The 22,707-nt window shown below is 52.9% G+C and overlaps 7 protein-coding genes across 7 annotated transcripts in view; 5 read left to right on the top strand and 2 right to left on the bottom strand.

Moving 5' to 3' along the window:
* GLOTRDRAFT_121629 (P-loop containing nucleoside triphosphate hydrolase protein) overlaps positions 1 to 5,016 on the top strand; it is a gene marked incomplete at its 5' end in the record, with an annotated part of 5,853 nt that extends 837 nt beyond the window's left edge. The window contains 14 exons of the mRNA XM_007868602.1: positions 386 to 590; positions 650 to 712; positions 774 to 823; positions 878 to 1,295; positions 1,349 to 2,096; positions 2,153 to 2,487; positions 2,545 to 2,912; positions 2,933 to 3,138; positions 3,189 to 3,361; positions 3,419 to 4,063; positions 4,112 to 4,231; positions 4,284 to 4,397; positions 4,457 to 4,700; positions 4,750 to 5,016. Coding sequence (XP_007866793.1) covers positions 386 to 590; positions 650 to 712; positions 774 to 823; positions 878 to 1,295; positions 1,349 to 2,096; positions 2,153 to 2,487; positions 2,545 to 2,912; positions 2,933 to 3,138; positions 3,189 to 3,361; positions 3,419 to 4,063; positions 4,112 to 4,231; positions 4,284 to 4,397; positions 4,457 to 4,700; positions 4,750 to 4,904 — 3,844 coding nt within the window. The 3' untranslated portion in view covers positions 4,905 to 5,016. The remainder of the gene's footprint in view (positions 1 to 385; positions 591 to 649; positions 713 to 773; positions 824 to 877; positions 1,296 to 1,348; positions 2,097 to 2,152; positions 2,488 to 2,544; positions 2,913 to 2,932; positions 3,139 to 3,188; positions 3,362 to 3,418; positions 4,064 to 4,111; positions 4,232 to 4,283; positions 4,398 to 4,456; positions 4,701 to 4,749) is intronic.
* A 506-nt stretch (positions 5,017 to 5,522) lies between these two features.
* GLOTRDRAFT_42828 (uncharacterized protein) lies at positions 5,523 to 11,620 on the bottom strand (the record flags this gene model as incomplete). Its single annotated transcript, XM_007868453.1, has 10 exons — positions 5,523 to 5,749; positions 5,799 to 6,265; positions 6,322 to 6,398; positions 6,456 to 6,493; positions 6,554 to 7,308; positions 7,361 to 7,570; positions 7,625 to 10,056; positions 10,110 to 10,432; positions 10,527 to 11,194; positions 11,289 to 11,620. The coding sequence occupies 10 exons, from the start codon at positions 11,618 to 11,620 to the stop codon at positions 5,523 to 5,525; spliced, it is 5,529 nt and encodes a 1,842-aa protein (XP_007866644.1).
* A 261-nt stretch (positions 11,621 to 11,881) lies between these two features.
* GLOTRDRAFT_43434 (Translin) lies at positions 11,882 to 12,967 on the top strand (the record flags this gene model as incomplete). The annotated part of the gene is made up of 7 exons (XM_007868488.1): positions 11,882 to 11,944; positions 12,017 to 12,107; positions 12,158 to 12,370; positions 12,426 to 12,505; positions 12,643 to 12,738; positions 12,794 to 12,866; positions 12,924 to 12,967. 7 exons carry the CDS (start codon positions 11,882 to 11,884, stop codon positions 12,965 to 12,967), a joined length of 660 nt encoding a protein of 219 aa, XP_007866679.1.
* A 616-nt stretch (positions 12,968 to 13,583) lies between these two features.
* Positions 13,584 to 14,807, top strand: GLOTRDRAFT_106180 (uncharacterized protein; the record flags this gene model as incomplete). The annotated part of the gene is made up of 6 exons (XM_007868601.1): positions 13,584 to 13,816; positions 13,866 to 13,947; positions 13,993 to 14,309; positions 14,365 to 14,412; positions 14,467 to 14,620; positions 14,700 to 14,807. 6 exons carry the CDS (start codon positions 13,584 to 13,586, stop codon positions 14,805 to 14,807), a joined length of 942 nt encoding a protein of 313 aa, XP_007866792.1.
* A 466-nt stretch (positions 14,808 to 15,273) lies between these two features.
* On the top strand, positions 15,274 to 16,189 carry GLOTRDRAFT_77029 (HSP20-like chaperone). The gene is made up of 2 exons (XM_007868600.1): positions 15,274 to 15,716; positions 15,772 to 16,189. Exons 1-2 carry the CDS (start codon positions 15,353 to 15,355, stop codon positions 15,978 to 15,980), a joined length of 573 nt encoding a protein of 190 aa, XP_007866791.1. The 5' UTR covers positions 15,274 to 15,352; the 3' UTR covers positions 15,981 to 16,189.
* Positions 16,190 to 16,712: 523 nt separating this feature from the next.
* Positions 16,713 to 18,259, top strand: GLOTRDRAFT_139067 (uncharacterized protein; the record flags this gene model as incomplete). Its single annotated transcript, XM_007868599.1, has 5 exons — positions 16,713 to 17,091; positions 17,165 to 17,220; positions 17,287 to 17,371; positions 17,430 to 17,471; positions 17,526 to 18,259. 5 exons carry the CDS (start codon positions 16,713 to 16,715, stop codon positions 18,257 to 18,259), a joined length of 1,296 nt encoding a protein of 431 aa, XP_007866790.1.
* A 94-nt stretch (positions 18,260 to 18,353) lies between these two features.
* Positions 18,354 to 20,177, bottom strand: GLOTRDRAFT_61605 (Clavaminate synthase-like protein). Its single transcript, XM_007868598.1, has 9 exons — positions 19,802 to 20,177; positions 19,546 to 19,747; positions 19,399 to 19,487; positions 19,295 to 19,346; positions 19,219 to 19,236; positions 18,987 to 19,156; positions 18,850 to 18,922; positions 18,785 to 18,790; positions 18,354 to 18,711 (listed from the first exon to the last, which is right to left on the bottom strand). Exons 1-9 carry the CDS (start codon positions 20,091 to 20,093, stop codon positions 18,492 to 18,494), a joined length of 1,122 nt encoding a protein of 373 aa, XP_007866789.1. The 5' UTR covers positions 20,094 to 20,177; the 3' UTR covers positions 18,354 to 18,491.
* Between the last annotated feature and the right edge of the window lie 2,530 nt (positions 20,178 to 22,707).

Genomic DNA, 22,707 nt, shown 5'->3' with positions numbered 1-22,707 from the left:
TGTACATAGTGAATCGAGATCATTCTTTTTGTCAGATGGTACTTAGGGAAGGTATATTATGATGCCTGAGTGAAATAACAGGGAATGATGAAGAAGGTAGCCCTTGGCCGGTCATATTGTCAAGTTTTTACAGAACCCCCCCAATGATAGTATCGGACGGACGTGCGGCGAGATCTGACTGAGATCCAGATCGGCCGATGCCGCCGGCTCTCTCGATCGCGCAAAACATTTGGAGGACACTTAGGCTTAGCAGAGCTTCCTGCGTGGTACAAGGTCGTCCATTAGAGCCTCCTTGATTTCTTCACACCATACCTGCCTCTGGATTTGGTCGACGGACTTGCCCAGGACTTGTTTTTCTTTGGAAATATCTGGTCTTACGAGCAAGCTTATCCTCCCCATACCTCAATATGCCAGTCAATCCAACGAGGGAGAGGTTCAACGCGAAAGCTCGCCAATCATCCGCCGGTTCACACAAGCGGAAAGGAAAGCGAGCGAGCAAAGTAGAAGGAGATGACACGAATGCTGAGGTCGTCCAGCCTAAGTCAAAGACCCAGAAGGAGTTGGAGCGGGAGGAACGGATAAAGCAGGAGGTATGATTGCCACTTCTGCTGAAGGCTACGATGAAAATTATAACTTTATACTCCCTCAGCTCGCTACACACTCTGAATCGAAGATGTCTAGCAAGAAGAAACGCCGCCTCGAGAAGTACATCGTATGTTATCTCTGCATGAGGGATTACGGACCGTTTGTGCTGAATATTATTATACGAACAGGACAAAAAGCTGAAGAAAGAAGAGCGAGCTGTAATCCTGCAAAGGCTTGCGTGAGTCTTAGCTTGACAGTTTGTCACTCTTCATCCACTCATGCTATGTGTCAGTGCGAGCCAAGCGGAAATGCCGACTTTGAAGCTGCAAACTTCTTCCATGCTCGGTACTGGGAAGGTCGCTACCAACCAGTATCGTCTGGAGAAGGAGGAGGATAAGGAGGTCCGAAGGCTCATGGATGGTAAAGCAGGGAAGCGGAAGCGTCACACGGAGACATACGTCAGTTCAGACGAGAGCGAAGGAGACGAGCGGGACTCTCCTGCTCTGCAGGCTCACAAGGACGTCGAGATAGTCGACCTAACCGACCATACGGATGGCGCGAGGCCAGGACCTACTGTAGTGATGGATACTGCCTTCGGCGGGGAGGAGCCAAAAAGCATTACTACTGCGAAACGGTCAGTTGGTAGTGCTCTCAAGAAAAATTCGGATGGGGATATTGCTGCCCCGATTATGAAAAAGAAACGGGCAAAGGTGAGTTTCGCCCTGTCAGACTTCCGATCCGTATCTCAGGTTTGGTACTGCAGGGTGCGATCCGGAGCTGGACGAAAACGGCTGCGGCATGCAAGCAACAGGAGAAGGAACATTCTGACAGCAGCTTCGACAGTTCTGACTCTGCGTACGATTCTGTCGACGAAGCAGAGTCCGACGGCAGCGCTGAAGACGGGCACAGCCGTCGTTCGCAGTCAGAGTCCGGCACGGACGACTCGGACGAGCATCCAGGATCAAGTTCCGACGAAGAAGAAACCGGTGAACCTCCCGCTCCTAAGAAGCGCAGTTTCAAAGATTGGGCAATGGCTCAGTTAAGTGCTGCTAAACCTTACGTAGCGGCACCCAATGCGGATAGACATGCGGAAGAACCGCCATCTCAGTCTGAGCATCCGGACGCACCCCTCTCCAAAAGGCGGAAACAGGAAAAGTCTCAGACAGCCACAGATGGCCTACTGCGCGGACCTCTCGGAGAGGACGTGTCCTTTCCCCAGACATCTCTTGCCAAGCAACTCCGACCGAAGTCCAGCGCTGATGTCGGGAAGGAGGCACCGGCATCCTCAACGGGGGATAAACCTGCGTCCGGGAAGTCCTTCGTCGCCGTCTCACGGCCTCCTGACGTGCAGGAAAGCCGGATGCAACTCCCAATTGTGGCTGAGGAGCAGACGATCATGGAGGCTATAATGCTGAACCCGGTGGTCGTTATCTGCGGTGAAACGGGAAGTGGTAAGACCACGCAGGTTCCGCAATTCTTGTACGAGGCAGGATTCGGCAGCCCAGGTAGCGGTAGGTGATGTTCTACTCCATGATATATCGATTTGCCTAACTCGACCGGTTTGTAGAGAATCCTGGCATGATTGGTGTCACGCAGCCGCGCCGAGTCGCTGCAGTATCTATGGCGTCTCGGGTCGCCCGTGAGCTATCCTTGCCATCGTCTCGTGTCTCCTATCAGATCCGATACGATGCCAGTGTATCACCTTCCACATCTATCAAGTTTATGACGGATGGCGTCCTGCTGCGAGAGTTGGCTACCGACTTCCTGCTCACGAAATATTCCGTTATCATCATCGACGAGGCCCATGAAAGGAGCATGAACACCGATATCTTGATAGGTGTTCTGAGCAGAGTCATTAAGCTTAGGGAGCAGATGTGGGCCGAGGGAAAGGATGATGTTAAAGTGAGTGCGCGTATTTATATCTAGTTTTTTTCGTTTTGATATGACTGTCTGCGTCAGCCTTTGCGGCTGGTGATCATGTCAGCTACCCTCCGTGTATCAGACTTCGTGGAGAACAAGACCTTATTCTCTTCCCCTCCCCCCGTCATCAACGTGGCCGCTCGTCAGCATCCAGTCACCATTCACTTCAGCCGTCGCACCTCCCCGGATTATGTCACCGAAGCCGTCAAGAAAGCTTCGAAGATTCATACCCGGCTTCCACCTGGTGGCATCCTCATTTTTTTAACTGGTCAAAATGAGATTACTGGCGTATGCCGGAAACTGGAGGCAAAGTTCGGTCACAATGCTATCCGAGGAAAGCAGCAAAAGCGTAAAGCTTCGTCTATGCAAGGTTACGAAACCGAGGTGCCAGAGGGCAATAAGCCCGAGTCCGTCCGTCCTGCATTAGGCGAGTAAGATGGCAGAACGTTGCAACTGTCGACTTACGAATTCCTTTAGCCGATGTTGAACCAGAGGACATCGAACTCGGTGCTGCTGACGACAACGCGGCTCTCGACGTTGATGGTGATGTGGATGCGGAAGCGTTGAACAACGATAGCGACGATGAATCCGATGGAGGGGTAGACGCCAGCGAAGGCCTACCAGATACGGATTGTGCGTGCGTTCCGAAGGATTCAATTCTTCCTGGATTAATTCTCTTGCAGCGCCCATGCACATAGTCCCGCTGTACTCTCTATTGCCCAGTCATAAACAAATGCGTGTTTTTGAACCTCCTCCACCGGGTTCACGCTTAGTTGTTGTATCGACAAACGTCGCTGAAACCTCTTTGACGATCCCCGGTATTCGTTACGTCGTTGACTGTGGCCGTGCGAAGGAGGTAAGTCTCAGACCGGCACATCGCTGTAACTGCAACGCGGTCTGACGCATGCTATAGAGAAAGTATGACGTTGCCAACGGTATACAATCCTTCCAGATCTCTTGGATATCCAAAGCATCAGCAGCGCAGCGAGCAGGACGCGCTGGGCGCACGGGACCGGGACACTGTTATCGCCTATATTCATCCGCTGTCTACGAGAACTACTTTGCTCAGTTCGCTCACCCGGAGATTCTACGGATGCCCATCGAAGGCGTCGTGCTGCAGATGAAGAGCATGCATATAGATGCAGTGACTAACTTCCCATTTCCGACCCCACCTGACCGAATAGCGCTACGGAAGGCAGAGTCGTTGCTCACGCATCTCGGAGCGTTGTCGAATTCGAATACCCCTGCTACTGCGGACGGTTTAAACGCTACCGCGGGTGGACACATAACAGAACTTGGAAAAGCTATGGCTCTATTCCCAATATCCCCTCGATTCTCTAGGATGCTTGTAAGTGGTCGGCAACATGGATGCCTACCCTACGTCATTGCTATTGTCTCCGCGTTGTCTGTGGGTGACCCGTTTTTGCACGAAGATCAAATCGCGAACGACGGGAGCGATGTCAGCCCTGAACAGTCGCCGTCAGAGCCGGAGCACTCTACAAAGAACATCAGTGAGGTCCAAACATCCCACCGACGGGCCTTCTTCAAGATGCAGCACGTAAGTATACTATATGCTGTCTTAACAGCACTCTTATATCGTCTCTAGACCCACGCCGCTCTCGGCAATTTCACAAGCGACATATTCAAGATTCTATCCGTTGTTGGAGCCTATGAATACGCCGGTGGAGGCCATTCATTTTGCATGGAACACTTTGTCCGGCCGAAGGTGTGTAATGCACGTCGAGTGTCTGCAACTTCATGCGACAGCCGCATTACAGGCTATGGAAGAAATACACAAGCTGCGGTCGCAGATCAGCAATATCGTTCAAGTAAACTTCCCTGAGACCCATGCGGCGTTTGTGCCGAACCTAACCCCGCCCTCGACACTGCAGGTACAATATTGGTCATATTTAAGACACGCTGTTACTAATAGAGTGACATGACAAATTAGATCAAGGTCCTTCGTCAGTTGTTATGTGCGGCCTTCATAGACCAGGTTGCGGTGAGGGCAGATCTAGTGGCAAAAGATGGCTCGACGGGAACTAAATACGCCTCATCCGTTGGAGTCCCTTATAAGGCACTTGGTGTTGCGGATGATGTGTTCATTCATCCGTCGTCCATCCTCGCTGAAGTATCGCCGCCGGATTACGTTGTGTTCCATGAACTTGTTCGGACCTCGCGGCTGTTCATCAAAGGTATGACCCTCCGTTACCCCGTCACATCCTGCTGAGCCTGCCTAAACAGGGGTAACTGTAATCAATCCGGCATGGTTATCAAATCTGGGCAAGCATTCCCTGTGTACCTTCTCAAAACCTATGAAGAACAGTAAAGGTGTCATGAAGGTCATTCCACGTTTCGGGCCCGCAGGCTGGGAATTGCCCGCAGTCGACGCCGTCTGAGAAGTGTCTATAATCAATCTTCTAGGATACAGTTTCTTATGATACAAATTGCAAAATCCCGTTGCCGATATAGAATAAATTACGCTGTAGACAGTATCCCTAAATTAACCCCCCCCCCCCCGGAATATATGTTCCTTCGCATTCATCCAGTATGTCTTGTCGTAGCTTCCTCATCGCTGCAAGGGTAGCTTTGATCAGTATTGCTGGTGTGTAAGGGGAGCCGAAGTGGAGTTCACCTTGGTAGGTTTCGGGATGAACAAGCTTGGGCCTTGTTTCTGACGCTTAACAGGTGGCTTAGGTCTTGGTTTGGAAGATTCGCCTTCACTCTGACGCAGACTCGGTGGTTGCTTTGGCAGAGACTCTTCTATCGGTCGCTTCTGACCAGTAGACGACAGAGAAGCTTGATCCTCTTTGACCCGGAGTGCAGGTGGAGGTCGCTGTGGATGATCTCCATCGATTGACCGCTTGTGAGAAGCTACGGTCGTATCACCTTCGGATACGCGAGTCCTCGGCTTTTCCGTGAATTGACGAGGGGTCAAAAGGCCTTCCGGTGGAGGTAGTGCTGGGGAAGCCACATTTCTTGTCATAGGATCTGCGGCGATGACTGTCGGGAGAGTGTCACTTGGGGTGGTAAAAAATGAAGCATCCACCTAGACGTGAAGCATTAGTGGACGACAACGCCTCTGACTCAGGAGCCATACTCGCCTCCGCTAGTCGCTGCCTAGTTCTCGCATCCGAAACGATGTCTCGCCATGTCTTGTCGCTACGTTCAAGCGTCGGAGCATGACCTAGGACGAATAGTGATGATTTGGCTCGAGTCAAGGCAACATTCATACGCCGGGTGTCTTGTACAATCATTCAATATGGGTAGGGTCACCATCGTAGACTACTCACCTGACAGAAACCCGATGCTCTGCAATCCCGGACCAGCGCGCACGCACGATAATATAATAACATCTTTCTCCTGTCCTTGGAAGCCATCTACCGTATTGAAGTCCACCTTGCCCGCGATGTCTGACCCAAAACGACTGATGAACGCCCGACGCATCTCTGCAATCTGGGCTCGGTACATAGAGACAACGCCAACCCTGTAGTCAAAGTCGAACATGGAGAACTCTTTGCGCAGGCGGCCATACAAGGTTACGGCGACCTGGCACTCCGCTTTGTTGACTAGTGAGCGGTACCCGCCCTCCTGCTCCTGGCCGCGGCCCACGCTGAAAAACCGATACGTTCCAAATTTACCATGTGAATGCCAGGGCTGCCGAGTCTTCGCAGCCATGTCCGGGCCATCAGACAACTGTCCCTGATAGAAGAGGCGGCTTGGCAATTCACTGATATCGGGATGCATACGATATTGGATGCTGTAGAATGATAACTGAGCCTTACATGCTGGGCAGAGCGGGGGTGCATACCATACCTCAAGAGGTGCACAGATTCTGGCTTCTGTTTTTGAAGCCGGACGAAGAGCGACTGATTGTAAAGGTATCTCGACGCCTGCAGAGTCATACAACTGTTAGTCGCGATCATGCATCAGACACCATCGACAGTTACCTCTTGAGAAATGACGGTTGGAGGGAGCTGCTGAGGATCTGAAGGAATCAATTACGAATGGTCCAGAGATCTTCATTAACACTGGCGCACTGGCGTACCTCCGACCATGACGCAGCGTCTGCTTTTGTACTTTAGAGGAATGAGTGAACTCAGTTCTATTGCTTGGGCGGCTTCGTCGATGATGACCATGTCGAAATCACACTGCTCTAAGATATCGTGCCCGACTCCAGACAGTGTACCGCAAACAACGTCCGCCGCGAGAATAACCTCGGTACGGCATTTACGTCGCGTTGCATCCAGACTACGATAGTCAGATTTTTGCTGGTCCTTCGTCCGATCGAACTGCTGAGATAGATTCAAACGTTTGGCATTCAAGGCTCGAATCTCTTCTTCGAGAGCGCGGCTTCGTGCACCGTTGTCGTGGACAGCATTTAGCTCATCTTGCTTCTGTTGCTTCTGTCTCTTCACCGCTTCTAGTTCAGCTCGTAATGTTGCAATCTCATTTGAGGTGTCTCGGCCGGCTCCCATTGACCCCTCCTCATTCAGCTTTTGATTGACGAGATAGTCCAGTGTAATATCTTTCACGCTGATGTTGACATTTTTGTCGTTGCCAACACGAACAACCTTCGGGTTGGCGGCATATCCTGCGCCACAAGCGCCGTCCTTTAGACGGTGTGCAATCTCATCGACCGCTGCGTTACTCGGGGCGCAGAGAAGGACCTTTTTCACAGGTTCCTTATCCGCAGGAATTGCGCTACGCCCCGCATGGATAGCAGTCGTTGGACGAGGTCGCCGAGATAGAAAAGCATGGACAAGGCCGCAGATTGTCGATGTTTTACCTGTACCCGGTGGGCTGCCTCCACGTTAGATATCGCATTGACAATTAGAAATGACGAAGCAAATACCCTTGGATAAGCGTGAATCCATCGCATTTTAGAGAACTTAGAATCGCGACAGCTTGGGGCTCGTTCACTTTATATTTCGCCTGGGTATGTTGAATTTCCCGAGCATCCAGAAGCGGTTTCGACGGCAGCCGCGGCTGGAGAATTGAGTCGGCAAAATCATAAAAGGGCAAAGCCATAAGGGCGGCGTACTCCCTATGCAGCGTGCTGAGACTTCTGGGAGTGTGAGAAGGCGTATATGTCAAACAATTGAATCAGATTTCTTACCTGAATACTTTGCTAAGACACCAGCTGGTGTTAATCTGAAGACCGGGGTCCATTGCGGCATGAGGCAAATAACACCTGATAGTCGCTTGGATCCCATAACGTTGTGCCTTGTAACTCTGTGTCTTCCCTAGGATGCATTTCTTGCCCTCTGGTTGCTTAAGGAGGACCACATCGGTCTCCGTTAAAGCCCAGTCCTTCTTAACATCGTCAGCGATTGAGATATCGAGGTCAAGCCAGTCATCAATGAACCCGCGAGACACAACCGTACAAGTGAAGACCTCTTGAGATTCTTGCTTGGACTGCAATAGCTGAGCCCAGCACTCGTACAACAACAATGGTTCGAAAATTGCGCGGTACTGCCCATAGTCAGTGAATCGATCAGGAACTCGAGTTAGGGCCAAGCCGCGGTTTGGCATAGGAGGCTCAGGGCCATCATGCTCGTAGTTCCATGAAAGCAGCGCTTTGTGGAGGGAGGAAATATCTGGTTTCATGCGTAACGCTGTTCTTTGGGCCTCACGTCGGGCATCGAATAAGCGGTTCGTGCTTCCTTTGATATTCGTCGTGGTATCCAACATCTTCACTTGTCTCCGTTCGACTGTTCTTTTAATCTTGGGAGTTCGCTGTAACTTCCCAAGAGCTACTAGACCTCCCTCTTTGGCCTCTTCCTCGTCGTCCTCAGAGTCGTCCTCAGAAGACGTTGAATCGGACATGTTGCTTTTTCCCGAGGAGCCCTCAAACTTCGGTGCTTTAGCCGTAGCTGTACTCTGAGAGATAGTTCTCGGCTGCACAGGCCTATGATCCTTAGTCGTCACGGACGTAGATGCGGAGGCGGTTCCCTTGACCGGTTCTCGAGGAAGAATTGAACCATTTGTCGCAACTATGCTGATGGTTTCAGGCGCCCTTGTCTTCTTGTCTTGTACAGGCCGTTTCTTAGGCATGCCTGACGTACCGGCGACCTTCCCCGCCCCTTGCGCGATGTTTGAGCCCGAGCCCCGCTTACTCGATGATGGATTATAGGCGATTATCTGTACATCATCATCATCGAAGGCAGCCAGTGTGTCCTCCAGCTGGGATAGTCTTGCGGTGTCTAGACGAGTCTGGGGACGCTTTGGATCTTTTCTACGAGCATCCTCGACGAACTTATTGAGCTTCTTCATACCGGCTTCTGAAGGAGTGACTCCAGTCTCCAGAAAGCTCTCAAGGAGAGACTGGAGCAAAGCGAACGACTGGTGTAGTAGCTCTTCATCGGTCAAACGTAGCCATCTCGCCAGCTCCGGTAAGACCTCCTGTAGATCATCCATCATTTGCTTGCCCTTGGTCGACAGCTTCTTCGGTTGCCTCGACGATTGTTGTTCCTTCTCATACAAAGCAAGTGCCCCAGCTTCGATAACCCTGCGCTGAGCCAGCATATCCCTGCCGAAAATGAGAGCATCTCTCATCCACACGGTCATCTCTTCGTTCTCGAAATGAGGTGCCCAGCTCGGAGTCAGCCTGAATATGAGAGCCAAGGCGCGAGTCATCGAACGCCAGAGAGACAGCAGGTCGCCAGATACTCCGATGCCAGACTCACCTCTCAAAAAGCCGGGTTTGAGGAGGAGCCCATCTGGAGACGAGCACAACACCTCTATGACGTCCGTCAGACAGCGGACAAGCGCCTTTGAGAGACTACATGCTTCGGGTACAACCGGGATGTAGTGCAGGAATATCTCTAGGAAATGAACTATACCGCGGAGCGAGGTATTCGGAAGATTTTCCAGGAGGGCTCGGAAGCAATCCATACGGACGTCGACATCGAATGCCTGGCCTACGATCGCCTGGACAGCCAACGCCGCCTGATCAATCGGACATAACATCAGGGCAATTATGTGCTGGACGACACCCTGCCGCCGTAGTAGATCAAGGATCGAAGATGGGGTGTTGTAATCTGCATATCTTGATATCGTTGCCAAGAATCCGTCACGAAAACTGTTTAACGACTTATTGATATTCTTCAAGATAAGCCCGACCTTGCCACTTCTTTGAATAGAAGCTGCAAAAGCTTTCTCGCTAAGTAGGTCCATATGCGCCGTGCTTGCAACAACGTCCAATACGAGATCAACGCCGTCCGAATCATTTGGCTGAAGACTTTGATACGCGTTCTTCCAAATGAGTTGTTGACTAGCTGGTGGATCGGGCAGGCTGGCGTCTGATCCTCGGTTGAACTTGCAAAGGGACGTGATTGCTTCAGCAACATCTTGAACGTCCTTCAATAAGAGGTCCTTCACGAGGCCGCGAGCAGCAATCCTGGAATCGCGCCACTTTGAATCTCCATAGTTATGTGAGAAAGCGACTGAAACCAGAGTGTGCGCGTGGATATCTACCACGGCTGATATGGCAGTTCGTTGACGTAGGTGTTCTTTGTCCGCACTTTTACTGAAGAGAGTAGATAAAAGCTAGCAACAGGTCTGTATAAGCAGTTAATAGGAATAGCAGATACAGCACAAACCTTCATCACAAAAGTCATCGTCTCTGATCTCGTCCCTTCGAATCTGTCATGCTGCAATTCCTCACACATGAGGTCAGTAACTTTGGCGAGGACGTCGCCAAATAGGGGCATCTCCCAAATAGTGGTCATGAATCTGGAGAACCACGCCAGCACCCAAGGCTTGGACGCGAGAATAGCGGGGTTCTGGAAGATTTCTATGAACGAGCGATTATCTTTGACAGCGTCAAAAACGATTTGAGGGTAGTCTGCTCCTTCGTCCCGCCATAAGAGGCTTTCGCAACGCTCAGTAAGGTACCATAAGCAACGAAAAACGTCGATGAATCCTTGAATAGCAACATCGATGTGCAGGATGAGCGGAAGTATTGAATAGTAAATGGTCAGAAATATTCCCCAACAGAGCGCTAATGGAAGACTTACTCGACCCCGTATCATGTAGGTGACCGATGATTATGTGTCTAATGTCGATATTGCACAGTATACTGGGATGCATAACATGCGCAGGCAGATATCGCATAACGACAGCGAATCCAGCCCATAGTGCGTCTGCATCTTCCGCAAAAGCAAAGGTTATCGCCGCCCCCGCATTGCCTGAATTACTGTCAAGGGATACTCTAGTCAAGGATGCCGGAGATGGGGGTGCATCGACATGCCCTGTAGAAGCAACTGCGGCGATGATGGGATAAACAATCTTCTCATGCGACCCAATGAAACGGTCCGAAGATATCGGTGCTACCCGGTACCGCTGCAGTTGGCAACGGGCCCACGTTCTAGCATTTTGTCTGTCACACAGAGCCAGTAGCAGAAGACCAGCTGGAGGTACACGTGGAGGCCAATCAAGTATGGGCGCAGGAGGGACCTTGGCCATCACAAGTGGTTGAACGCGCTTGTCTTGGAATACCGCTAGATTGCAGAATATAAGATAAACAATCCCTGAGGGTAAGTCGCTTAGAGTCGTTTGTCCACTATCAGGTGACTCTACGTCAATACCCGCGTCTCTGAGGCTCGAGAGGGCCAGAGAAATCTCCCATTCGTCGACTGAACGATAGAAACCTTGCAGGATGTCGTCTGAAAACGCGCCGAAGTACCTAGCATACCGAGTCAACACACAGACGGCACATCACAAGAAAGTATCAAATAGACGAGGGCGAACTTGCGGGCGTCTAAGGGCTTGACACTCACGTATGCCTAGACCTCGTCTTCGCAAGCTCTCTTGCTTCCACGCAAGCAGGACACCTGGACATACATTTCCCAAGACGATCCTTCCATGCGTTCACTCGACTGCTGTTATAGGCGTGTAGTCTGATCAGGAACGTAGCAGCCTGTGTCGCAATCTCGTCGGCACGACTGCAAAACCAGTGCAGAGACCCATCTCCATCGGACGGAATCTTCATGAGATACGCATAAATAACACTTAGGACAGAGTCCGGAGCGCCTTGCGTATCCACTGGCGCATCGCGAAAACCCTTCAGCAAGGATTGGACTTTTTCGACGTCTGAGGCGGATGTGGCCATAGGACCTAAGAGCATAAACCAGGAATGAATACCCTGGGCCTGCACAGAAAGAGGCGCAGAAGTCCTAGGCTCAAGGAAGGGAGAATACTGAGAGCCTAGTAGTCAGCGCCGCGGTGGACGTCAAGGACGCGTATGCTGAGATGGTACGACGCTACCCAAACGCTACCAACTTGAAGGGAGCCGCGTCGGCGTGACTTCACGTCTCTTCACATTAGACGCGTGACGTCACCGTCACGCGTGTCTGGTTTTCTCTGCTCCCCCATGGACCCACAAGACCTTGAGTTCATCAACGATTCGCTAGACCGCGACGTTGAGCTAAGAGAAGTGAGCAACGATGCGCTCGGTTCATCCAGTTGGAAATGGGAATCCATTATCGTCGTGTGATGACTTTCCCAGAAAATCAAGGAAGAAGTCGGCGAACTCGATAGGAAAACAAGGTCAATGGTGGGACTCCTAAATAAAATCCATTCGACCCCCCAAGACAAAAGTACGACGTTCATCCTCTGTCATAGCTGCTAAGATCCTAGCTTCTAGCAGTTCCGCCTCTTGTGGATTCAGTGCGGCCTGGACTGCAGGACTTGCAGACAACGACCACTGCGATATACGAGCTCATACCTCCAGACCAGTTCTGGCGATGGAAAGAAATGTGGTCCAACTCCATGCGGAACGCAGTATTCTGCGCGACTTTGATGGAGTATCTTACCAGCGGTACCCTCATGTCGTTGGCCAGTGCTAGCGCAGCCCTTGGTAGTAAGTACGATATATCAGCATGCCCGTTCCGCCAAAATAGCCTTACGCCTTGAAGTACGAGAGGAATGGAAGAATCGCTTTACTCTTCCTGCTGAGGACTACCTACACGGACTTATTACCCTGGTTAATGAATTGGTGCGTGACGTCAATGATCCGTTGGACATTTACGCTCACCGGACGCGTTCCACCATCCTGCTGGGTTCTGCACTAATGGCATTCGTGTCACAACCTACCGGTCTGAACTGGACCCGTTCCGTCGTACCAATCACTAGTCTCGTTTGGCGGTCAACGCGGTTACACTGGGCAATTACGAAGAACCGATTCGAATTTCGAAGTTCGTCAAAGATTTGTTTGCAGGATTTTCCATGGTATATAGAGGATTTCTTGGCACTTGGCTTATGGCCCTAACGGATGTTCTTCCAGCTCAATCTGAAGAACGATACTTTGCGACGCAGATTCGACAGCCTGAAATATGACATCAAGAAAATCGAAGAAGGTAGATGTCCCGAGTTTCCTTACATGAGACTTGACTCACATATACGGATCGTTGCAGTCGTCTATGATGTATCACTTCGTAAATTGGCGCATCCAGCATGATGTCGAAGAACTGCACCAATGTGTACAGTGTGCCTGTGAAGTCGAAGTCAACCTCGGGCGACCTCCGGTGGTGCGAAGGTACTTCATGTGCTAGGCTCGAGTAGAGAAATTGCTTGATTTCCGAGGAACCTCTGAGTAAGATCTTTAACTTATGCCTGAAACCGAAATGGGGCTTCAATGAAGTAACTGAGAAGTCACGTGTGCGAGAGCCGTGGCAGTTCGGAGCATATTTGCGGATTTGCATCAGACTTGTATCGTCGTACTCGTTTGCCGTCTTGGAAGCTTTTCGACCCCGTATCTTTAACTTCACTTGCTCCCTTTACCGCATCAAGAGTGTTGTTTCCATAATCATTGTGGTTTCCATCACGCCACAGACCACGGATTCGGAATAAGGTGCTGGACAGCTTGAGCTCGTTTTAGCTTCTACTGCCGCGTGTCAGTACATGTCAGTTCCCGCACCCAGAACCATTGTTAGCCACAGTAGATTACCGCGTCCACCTCGTACGTCCCGAAAGACACAAGGATGGCGAACAGACGAGGTATGTCAAAACGACCGGCTTCCTCCGAAGGTATGTCATTCCCACGTTTGTGCTGTACATAACTTAATACAAACATCATGAATGCAGAGCTAGAATGCTGGTCGCATGCGCGTGCCTCTCTGAAATCGCTGACTGACATATATGATAATCCCTCAAATGTGGATACGATAGGCCGAGTGAACAGACTCGTGTCTGCTTGGCCGATCGACGATTCCTTACCTGCCGAAGGTATAGAAAACGTGAAGATGGTACACAAGAAACTCATCACTGCATTGCAAGACATCCGCACAATGTCTCGCACTGAGCTGGAGTATGGCACACTCCTTTAATCACCCGTATATAACCTGACCTTGCGAAAGGGCTATCGATGACGCTATCGAGCGTCTGGGCGTATTGATTGCTCTTCGCAAGGCCTCGGAATCCAATCCTCAAGGTAAGAGAGCTCATATCTGGAATTTTGCCTCTGCTAATGTATCCTTAGTAGAGAAACGGGCTAAGCGTCCGCGAGGGCATTCACCTCCAGCACTACCTGGGCCAGGTACACCCTCTGCGAGTCGAGGCGTCTCGATTACGCTACCAGCACGCAGCTCGGCTGGCCCAGCTCCGCCTATACCATTTTCTCGAGATCCTAAAGCCAGAAGGGAAGCGTTGGCAAAGCAGTTGCCTCTACAGGAAGGTCGGAAAGTGGCATTCCACCCTCCACCTCATTCCGGGAAACCAGGAGAAACTGGTGGTGGCGAAACAGACGAGAATACGTGGATCTTGGCGGTTGTGACCAAATGCATAAATCAAGACAAAAATAGGTTGATGATGCCACAACATTTTTGTCGCCTTCATTTCTGACACATTTTGCGGCAGATACGAAGTCCGAGACGCCGAGAATCAAGAAGACGGTTCACCTGGACAGTACGTCTAATCATAACCTGTTTCATTTGTGCAGATGGCCGACCTATTCCCCAGGAGCTACAACACCACGTTGAGAGCCATAATACCCTTGCCTGACCCCAATGCACCTCCTGATAGCGCCGCCCATCTGGACGCATACCAAGATTTCCCAGCAGGATCGACTGTTATGGCCCTATACCCTGATACGAGCTGTTTCTACAAAGCCGAGGTGATTGCCAGTCGAAAGGACATGGCTAAGGCAAGTTCAGCGTGAGCGCTTCGCGTAATTGTCCTGACTCGGTGAACAGATGGGCCACAAACATCCTCCAATGTATAAACTGAAATTCGAAGATGACGACGACCAGGAACATGTTGTGAGCGCTCAACTAGTGGTGGAATGGCCAGGTCCCGGCTAGCGTCATCAGGAACGTCCACGGGTTTAATGGTAGCGGACTCTGCTAGAGTATCTGATGTATCATGGATCATTGTAACGTCTCGTGCCAGTCGTAGGACTGCTATCTCCCAGACGAGTTGTGACATCCAGTACTTGCGTCGTCGGGCGGGGAGAATGTTTCAACATACCATCTTTCCGTAGTTACGGGGTTGTCAGCTTCACCAAACTGCAACGAGTGAGTCCCAGAGGTCGCCAACATGGGAAACTCGTCGAAGCCACCGGAAACTGCCGGAACCTTCTAGCCACTGTGGCATACGTCAGCCTCGGCTGTAAGACTTGCAAAAAATGTAAATCAGTTAGACGAGGCTTTGAGATCTTGAGACTCAAGAGACCGAGAATGGATCAGAACTGTTCTAGACTTTTCTACATGAGGAGGATCCTTATCCCGGACTCACATATAAAGCGTTTGCATAGACCCGCTGTATGTCGATCAGAACAGCTTAAGTAGCGCAAACAAAACACTTCTATTCTATCTGCCTCTAAAGCCTCTTATAATCACTCACTATAATGTCGCTTTCACGTCAATTCTTCCGCGAGCTTCGCCCTCTGTTCCGCATGCTCGAAGAGCCTTTCGGACGGACGCCAGCATATTATGGCCGCGGTTCGCGGTCTGTCTTCGACGACCCATTCTTCAGTGCGCCGTCCACGTTCCGGCCACCCGTCGACATCACAGAGGAGGGTAACAACTTCGTCATCGAAGCCGAACTTCCAGGAGTAAAGAAGGAAAACGTGGAGGTTCGCATCGGCGAGGGTGGACGGAACTTGACTATCGAGGGCAAGGTGTTCAGTCGGGGCGCAAGAAGGGAGCCAAACTTCTCCGAGGCACAGAGCGAGCAACCATCGGCAGGGGTCAGCTCTGAGGGCACAGAAGGTATGTAGTCTTGATCAAGATTCTGGTTTTAGGCCGTGCGCTAACATGTTAACAGGTTCGAAAGCCGTGACGAACACCGACCAGAGTTCGAATGCCATCTCGACTGAACGCGAGATTTCTGGCACGTCGACATTCCGGCGGACCGTATGGCTGCCACGGCCAGTTGACGGCACTGGCGTGACTGCCAAGCTCCAGGACGGTATCCTTACCGTCACTGTACCGAAGGCTGAGGACAAGGCCAGCGTCAAAGTCCCCGTGGAATGAAGGATAATTTAGGTGTCGGGAAGAAGAACTATCTTCCATGGTCCGCTTGCTATTCACGACGCAAAATGCAATGTATTTATTATAGCGACACAAGTGTACTACTATAAGCATGACTCACCACAATGTAATATAGTACATTCACTGCTCTTTGATACTCTTGTGGCCCGCGGCTGCGATATCATAGGCGTAGTTCACATATAGCAGTTGCCTTGCTTGGCCGCGACTGACTTGTAGTCATCGGGAAGTTCGAATCGCCGTAATGTTAACGACTTCAACTGAACGTTCATGGAAAATTTGCACTTTTCTAGGGGTTGTGTAGCACAACGCGTATCGAGAATCCACTTATGCAGTCGAAGCAAAGATCCACGCGTCGACCGTCGACGTTGAAGTCAGAGCAGAAAGACAACCAAAAGCGGAAAAATAACGAGCGCCTACAACGCGAGATCTAGGTGGCGATCTGGCGTTCCGTGACAACTTTTGCGTACCATGCAGAGTCTACACGTTCTGCTTTGCCACCTACGCCCTCCCATTCCTTTCAGCTAGCAGCGTCGGGCTTAGTCCTTTCATAGAAAATAGAAAATAAAAGAAAGGAACCGACGACGGTCAACTCGCGAGTTTGTCACGCCTGTAGCGGACGGCGAGCACCCACGTCCATCTTGCGCCGACCCGCCCCCGCCGTTCTCCGGCTCTGAACCCGACAACAAAGCGACCCGGCACAGCTCGCCAGACACAATGAACGGGCATCCCAATGGGCACCCTGACGCGATGCGCTCGCTACACCCCAGCATACGCCTCCTAGGCCCCTCGCAAGTGCACCTCACGCTGCGCCCATCGCAAGACAACCAGCAATTCTACCACCATCAGTACTATCAGCCCCGCCCGCGCGAGAGTGAAGAAGAAGACGACGACGAAGACGTCGACCAGTTGGATTCGGATACGGATGAGAACGAGGCCGCAGACGCTATGCAGGTGGATCGCGTTCAGGGCGCGTCAGCTAGTCTGGCTGGGCCTGGAGAGCCGCCCGTGAAAAAGAGGAGACGGAGCAGCGTGAGGAAGCACGGGCAGAGCTTGCTTCCGCAGGAGTTGCTGGAAAACATCTTGGTCGCCGATGGTAAGTCTACATTCATGCTCTCTCCCGGATATTGCGAAATGGAGGTATGATAACGAAAGCTAACTTCGCATAGGTTCGGCAGGGCTCAACATGTCCAAGGAGGCGATGTTCGTTATCTCAATGGCTACGGTAAGTCACCAGCGGGACACCTGCGTCATCCTGCACTCTGAAGCTTACATGTGTCTGCTGTGAAAGGAGGAGTTCATAAAACGATTGTCTCGAGAGGGACAACAACGAGCAGCGGTCGACCGGCGTACGACCGTAGACTACCGCGACATGGGTAAGCCATGGCAGTCCCCTCCTCTCTACCCGACCTCACACATCCTTGCGTTCGCAAGCCGACTGCACCCATCAAAGACGCCAATTCAGCTTCCTTCAAGGTAGGCGCTCCTCTAACCTTTTTCACATCTGCGATTATACTCACATATTGCTAGACGTCATACCCCAACCGATGCCTCTCGCCGCAGCACTCCAGCGCCGCGCAGCAAAAGCGGACGAAGTCCCAGAAGAAGAGCCCTCCATCTCGACCCTCTCCACCATGCCACCCTCCGCCTCTGCCTCCGCCACCTTCCCGCACTCCGCCTCAGTATCGATCCCTCACTCCGCGTCCTACACCGGCGCCGGTACCATTAGCATCCCCCCCGCCCAACAGGACCACACCCGCCAGCCCTCCGAGAGCGCCCGCTCCGCGCGCACCTCCGCGCGCTCGCAGGTGAAGCTCAAGATCCCGCGGCCCCCGTCAGCATCTGCCTCCGCGCACAACGGGGGCGAGAAGGTGAACGGCAAGTCCGAGGCGGCGAAGCTGCGCAAGCGCGACAGCCGCGGGCGGTGGAGCACCGTCGTGGACGGCTCAGCAGACGCAGAGAGCGCCAGCCGCGCGCGCTCCGGCCCAGCCCCCGCCCACGTATCCCCGGCCCAGGACTCGCCCACGCCCGAGCCGCACTGGGCGGTGCTCCAGGCGCCGCACGAGGCGTCCTCGTCCGCGGAGCCGCCCGAGAGCTTCGAGCGCGGCGCGCCGCCGCCCGGGATCAGCCTGAGCGCGGGGCTCGGGCTGGGCAGGGCGGGGTGGGGCGTGGGCCCGGCGAGCGGGTTCCTCGGCGGGCATGGGCGCACGATTTATTCTACGCAGAGGGAGCGCACGGGGTCGAGTGGCGGGTCGGGGAGGTGATGGGTAGTTAGGGTGTGTGTATGTACACTGTAGGGGTGGAAATGGATGTTGATGATTTTGGTGTGGTGTTGCGCCGAAGCTGCGTCACAGCGAAGATGGGTACAACAATCTAAATTACAGCCAATAATCTCCTTTGATACTTGTACAAGCTCCTAGTATTCAATGTTCATAACCCAGTCGCACCGGACCTCTTCCTCCACCTCTTACCTCTTCTCTACTCGCGCACTGCCACTCACTCGTACTTGGCAAAGTTGTTCTGCACCTTCGCGAGCAAGAACTGGCCGTACACGACGGGCTCGTAGCGCACGGGCACCATGCCGTCCGCGCCGACGTCCCTGTGCTTCGCGCCGTGGAGGTACGGGTTCGAGCACGCGATGCCCTCCTGCATGCGGATGGCCGCGGGGAGCGGCTCTACGCGGGCGTCGAAGTTGGGCTCGAAGAAGAAGGGGATGCTAGCGTGAGAGAGGGGAGGGGGGAGGGGAAGGGGTTAGAAGGGGAAGGAGGGGAAGAGGAGAGGGGACGTACGATACGCTGCGTGAGGAGAGCGAGTTTAGGGGGTGAATGTAGGATGAGGTGGGGGGGGGACGTACCGGTAGTTCGACCCTCGGTGGATCACTCTATGCAGCGTGCTCGTGTATAGCCCGTTCGTCCAGCGCTCCCACACTATCAGCGTCCACGTCAGTCATCCGAGCACAGTGAAGGAAAGACAGAAGCGAAGGCAACTCACTTTCTCCGACGTTGACGAGCAGACAGCCGGGCACGGGGTCCGCGCTGATCCACACGCCGCCCTCCTCGACGATCTCCTCCGCGGGGAGGCCGATGTTCGTGCGCACGACGGTGCCCGGGCGGGAGAGGTAGACTTGCAGCGCGTCTTTCGTGTCGTCTTGGTAGAGGAAGCTGCAGGGGCACGGTAAGTGAGCGTGTGGGGCGTCGAAAGCGGAAAGTGGGAGGAGGCGTACGTTAGACAGCCGTAGTCTCTAGGCTCCAGTGCACCTGGGATTAGGATGGGGATGAGGGACGAGGGAGGGGGCGTACTTATGTGAGCCGCAGGAGAGGCTGTCGTCGTCTGATTGGAGAGGAGGGTAGCCTGTGGAGGGTTGTATCGTCGAAACATTCAAGGGGAGGGGACGATAGCGTACCGATGACACGCAATACCCAGAACGAGTCATCGACTTTGGATTTGAGGTCTTTCCATTCTTCGGGTGACATGCCCAGCCCTGTAGCCATTCTAACACCCGAGATTATGTGAGACATGCATTGACCGTACTGCGCTTGGTGTGACTCACGCCTCCATGACTATCAAGCCTAGCTCTTTCATCTTCTCCACCCATTTCTCGTACTTTTCCCTGAATCCTGGTATGTCTGGCCACTGATTATTCCCCCAGAGAGGTCTCGACTTGTCGGGGTTCCCCACGGGGCGGTAAAAGTCGATCGCTTCGTGGTTATCGGCCTTGCCGTTGGTGACATTCTCTCCTATACGCTGGTAGCCTAGCAGGCATCAGGACGCGCCCGGCAGCGGCAGCTAGAGCGCGCGAAGCTCACCTCTCGCGCCGTCCTCCTTCGCCAAGCCGATGTTGTCTTTCTCCTCCTGCGGGAGTGCGAAAAAGTCGCGCGCGAGGCGCATGAGCTCGTTGGGCTCGTCGGGGTGGATGAACGTGGAGACATCGAGGTAGAAGAAGCCGTACTCGACGCAGGCGGCGTGCAGGGCGGCGGCGGTGGAGAGCCTGCCCTTGCCGTTGTGCCCCTCGGGGTGGATGTACGGGTCGAGGGAGACGATGGGTAGGGAGCTGAGGCGGTACGAGTCGTCGTTCGGCGGTCGTGGAACGGTCCACATTGAGGACGATTAGCGGGATGGCCAGTAGGATATGTACGGGGAGGAATATATAGCGTGACGGTGGGGCGTATGATAGCGAGGATCACCCGCTCGTTGGCTGCGACGTCGCCGGCCGTCATCGTCAGGAACGGCCAGATAAGATTAGATCAAGGCTGAGCTCCGTCCTGCTATTCATTCTGGACACGCCACTCGGGTTGCGCTCGCAGACTCTGCTTCGACTCCACACCGGATAATGTCAGCGTATACGAGAACAAGTCGGCCGTATAGTTCTCTTCCGAAAACCACGCGCGCCCGACAATGGCAGACTAAGACGGAATACTAGGCCTCTCAGTTATCCATATGTATCCAAACTTCGCTGTTAGCCAGCCAGCCTCCAGTTTCCTGCGCCTTTATCATCGTCCTAACTTCCCCTGCTCCTTGCTTGAAGATATCCATCCGCGTGCCTTACTTGAAGATCGAGTTCACTGGGTTCAGGTACTACACAGCTAGTCAATTGTGCACTGGAAATCCTGGAGTGGCGATTTCTTGGAAACCCGAGGAGACGCGAAACCACAAGATTTCCACCGCCGCTGTCGGCCTGTATGACTCCCGCTGGGTCACAACAGTGCGTTCTCTGATTCGGCGCTGGAATCCGGAGAGATCGCTGCCTACCGTCTGGAAGTCTGTCTACAACTGGGCGCGAATTCAATGGAAGTTCGATGGTGTTCGGCTAGCGGTGGTTTGCAACGATTTTCCAGCATACAGGTGAATAGCTGTGTAGCCCTGGACCGTCTTAGAGGCCGCCGGTAGTGTTTTGACGGCAGCTCTATCTACTCTGAGCCGCCCACTCACTGCTCGCGTTCCCCTTGCGTGTCCCTTGCCGGGTAGGTGGGTATCGTTGATATCAACCGGTGACCCTCCGGGCGTTGCTCAGAGACCGCGACGGCGGTCATGCTCCGCGGTCCATGGATCTGCTTATTGGGCGTGGAACACCGCTGCACTTCGTACGCATCCAGGTTCTGAACTGTCTGCTCTTCAGTGTCTGCCTTTGGCCCGCAGTACTTTTCTCAGCGGCCAAGGCTCGGGTCAGGGACGTTCGGGGGCAAGTAACTCCGTGCGTCGCACCAGAGAATCACACCGCCTAGTCGGCAGCAAGGAAGATAAGGATCGGCGGGAAATAAAGGCGCGTAGTCGTACACCATGGTCTTTCATCATACCGCAGGGCCAATGTGTCAGAACTCTGGATACCATGAGGCCATAGCTCACAAGCGCGTATCAACCGCGTTCACGGAATAGCTACACGGCCTGCCCAGAATCTGGTGAAAAAATCCAAGGGGCGTTCGTGCAAATGTCGGTAGTATAATTATCAGTACTTTTGCGTAACAGTTGCACTCATTTTGCGCGTGTGCCATTTGTGCAACGGTTGCAATACAGGTTGCAAAGGATTTGCGTCGTGGATTCCTTTGCGCAATATTCTGGCTTAGACTTATCGGCACGGGGGCGTGCCGCTGGTCTCGTGACACGTCGCGTCGCTGCTTCATCATGCCGATGTGCCGGATTTCAATCTCCGCTCGTAGCGGTTGGACTTCAACAAATTTCTCTCTCATCCTCTCTTGCCCTTCAACCACCACCATCTCTTGTCCGTGCCTGTGCTCCCCTCAGTTCCGCCCAGCATCTTGCAGCTGTTGTCTCTACTTGACATGGTACGTGTACCATATTTATAGCTATGTTTCGCTGCTGTCCCGTTGCTGCACGGTAGGTCATTGAGCTTGACTGCACTCAACGGCCGGGTCTAGAGTCCCATATCTTCTTCAATCCTGATGCTCGATTAGCACGAGGTAAGTGTGCTACTCTTCCAGTCTCTCTGAACATACTGATGATGCAGAAGTTGTACAGGCCGACAAGTGTGCGGCGTATCGCCTTATGTTCGCACTCGCACTTCCGTGTTTCTGTAACAGCAGATGCACCACAGGCAGTGCGTATATTGGGTCTTGTGATGTACAAGACATCATTAGATGTTCAGACATGTATGTAGTAGATATGTATAATGATTATATTGTTTTCCATGCATCCATATAAGCTGCGCCGTCGAGCAACGGGGTGGGAAAGGGGATCAATCTAGGCCCAAGCTAGGGTGTGGGATATCGAGAAATAGACAAAGGCGTCAGTAAAGTAAACAGTGTGGATTAGACACGAAACCGACGTGCGATGTTTCGTACGATTTCGTGGTGTTGGGGGAGAGGTCGGCGCGGGAACGGCCGGAGGCCGAGATGCCGAAGTGGCGCCAGCCAAAAGTGTGTGGCAGCCAATCGGAAGCCGCGGCCGGACTCTGAGTGTGGCAGGTGTCCACAGCGCGGACTGTCGGATACCCGACGAAATCCGGGCTACACCCTAACACACTAGACTGACAGGGCAGTGGTGGGCGGGTCGAAAGGAACTCTCCACTCAGGCGTCGAGGATGAGGGGAGAGAGAAAGAGTGAAAATTCGAAAGACTGACGCGGCGTGCTGAGCATTGGGAGAGCTACGGGAGAAGGCGGCGCTCGCGTGGCGCCGCGTGCTCAGCACGCGAGGGCTCTTCAGCCACACCTAGCTTGGCTTAGCGCAAGCCCGAGCCGCTCGTTCCTCGCGTCGGGC

Source organism: Gloeophyllum trabeum (assembly GCF_000344685.1).
Source record: "Gloeophyllum trabeum ATCC 11539 unplaced genomic scaffold GLOTRscaffold_00008, whole genome shotgun sequence".
Taxonomy (NCBI): domain Eukaryota; kingdom Fungi; phylum Basidiomycota; class Agaricomycetes; order Gloeophyllales; family Gloeophyllaceae; genus Gloeophyllum; species Gloeophyllum trabeum.
This window is presented reverse-complemented; position numbering and strand designations above follow the sequence as displayed.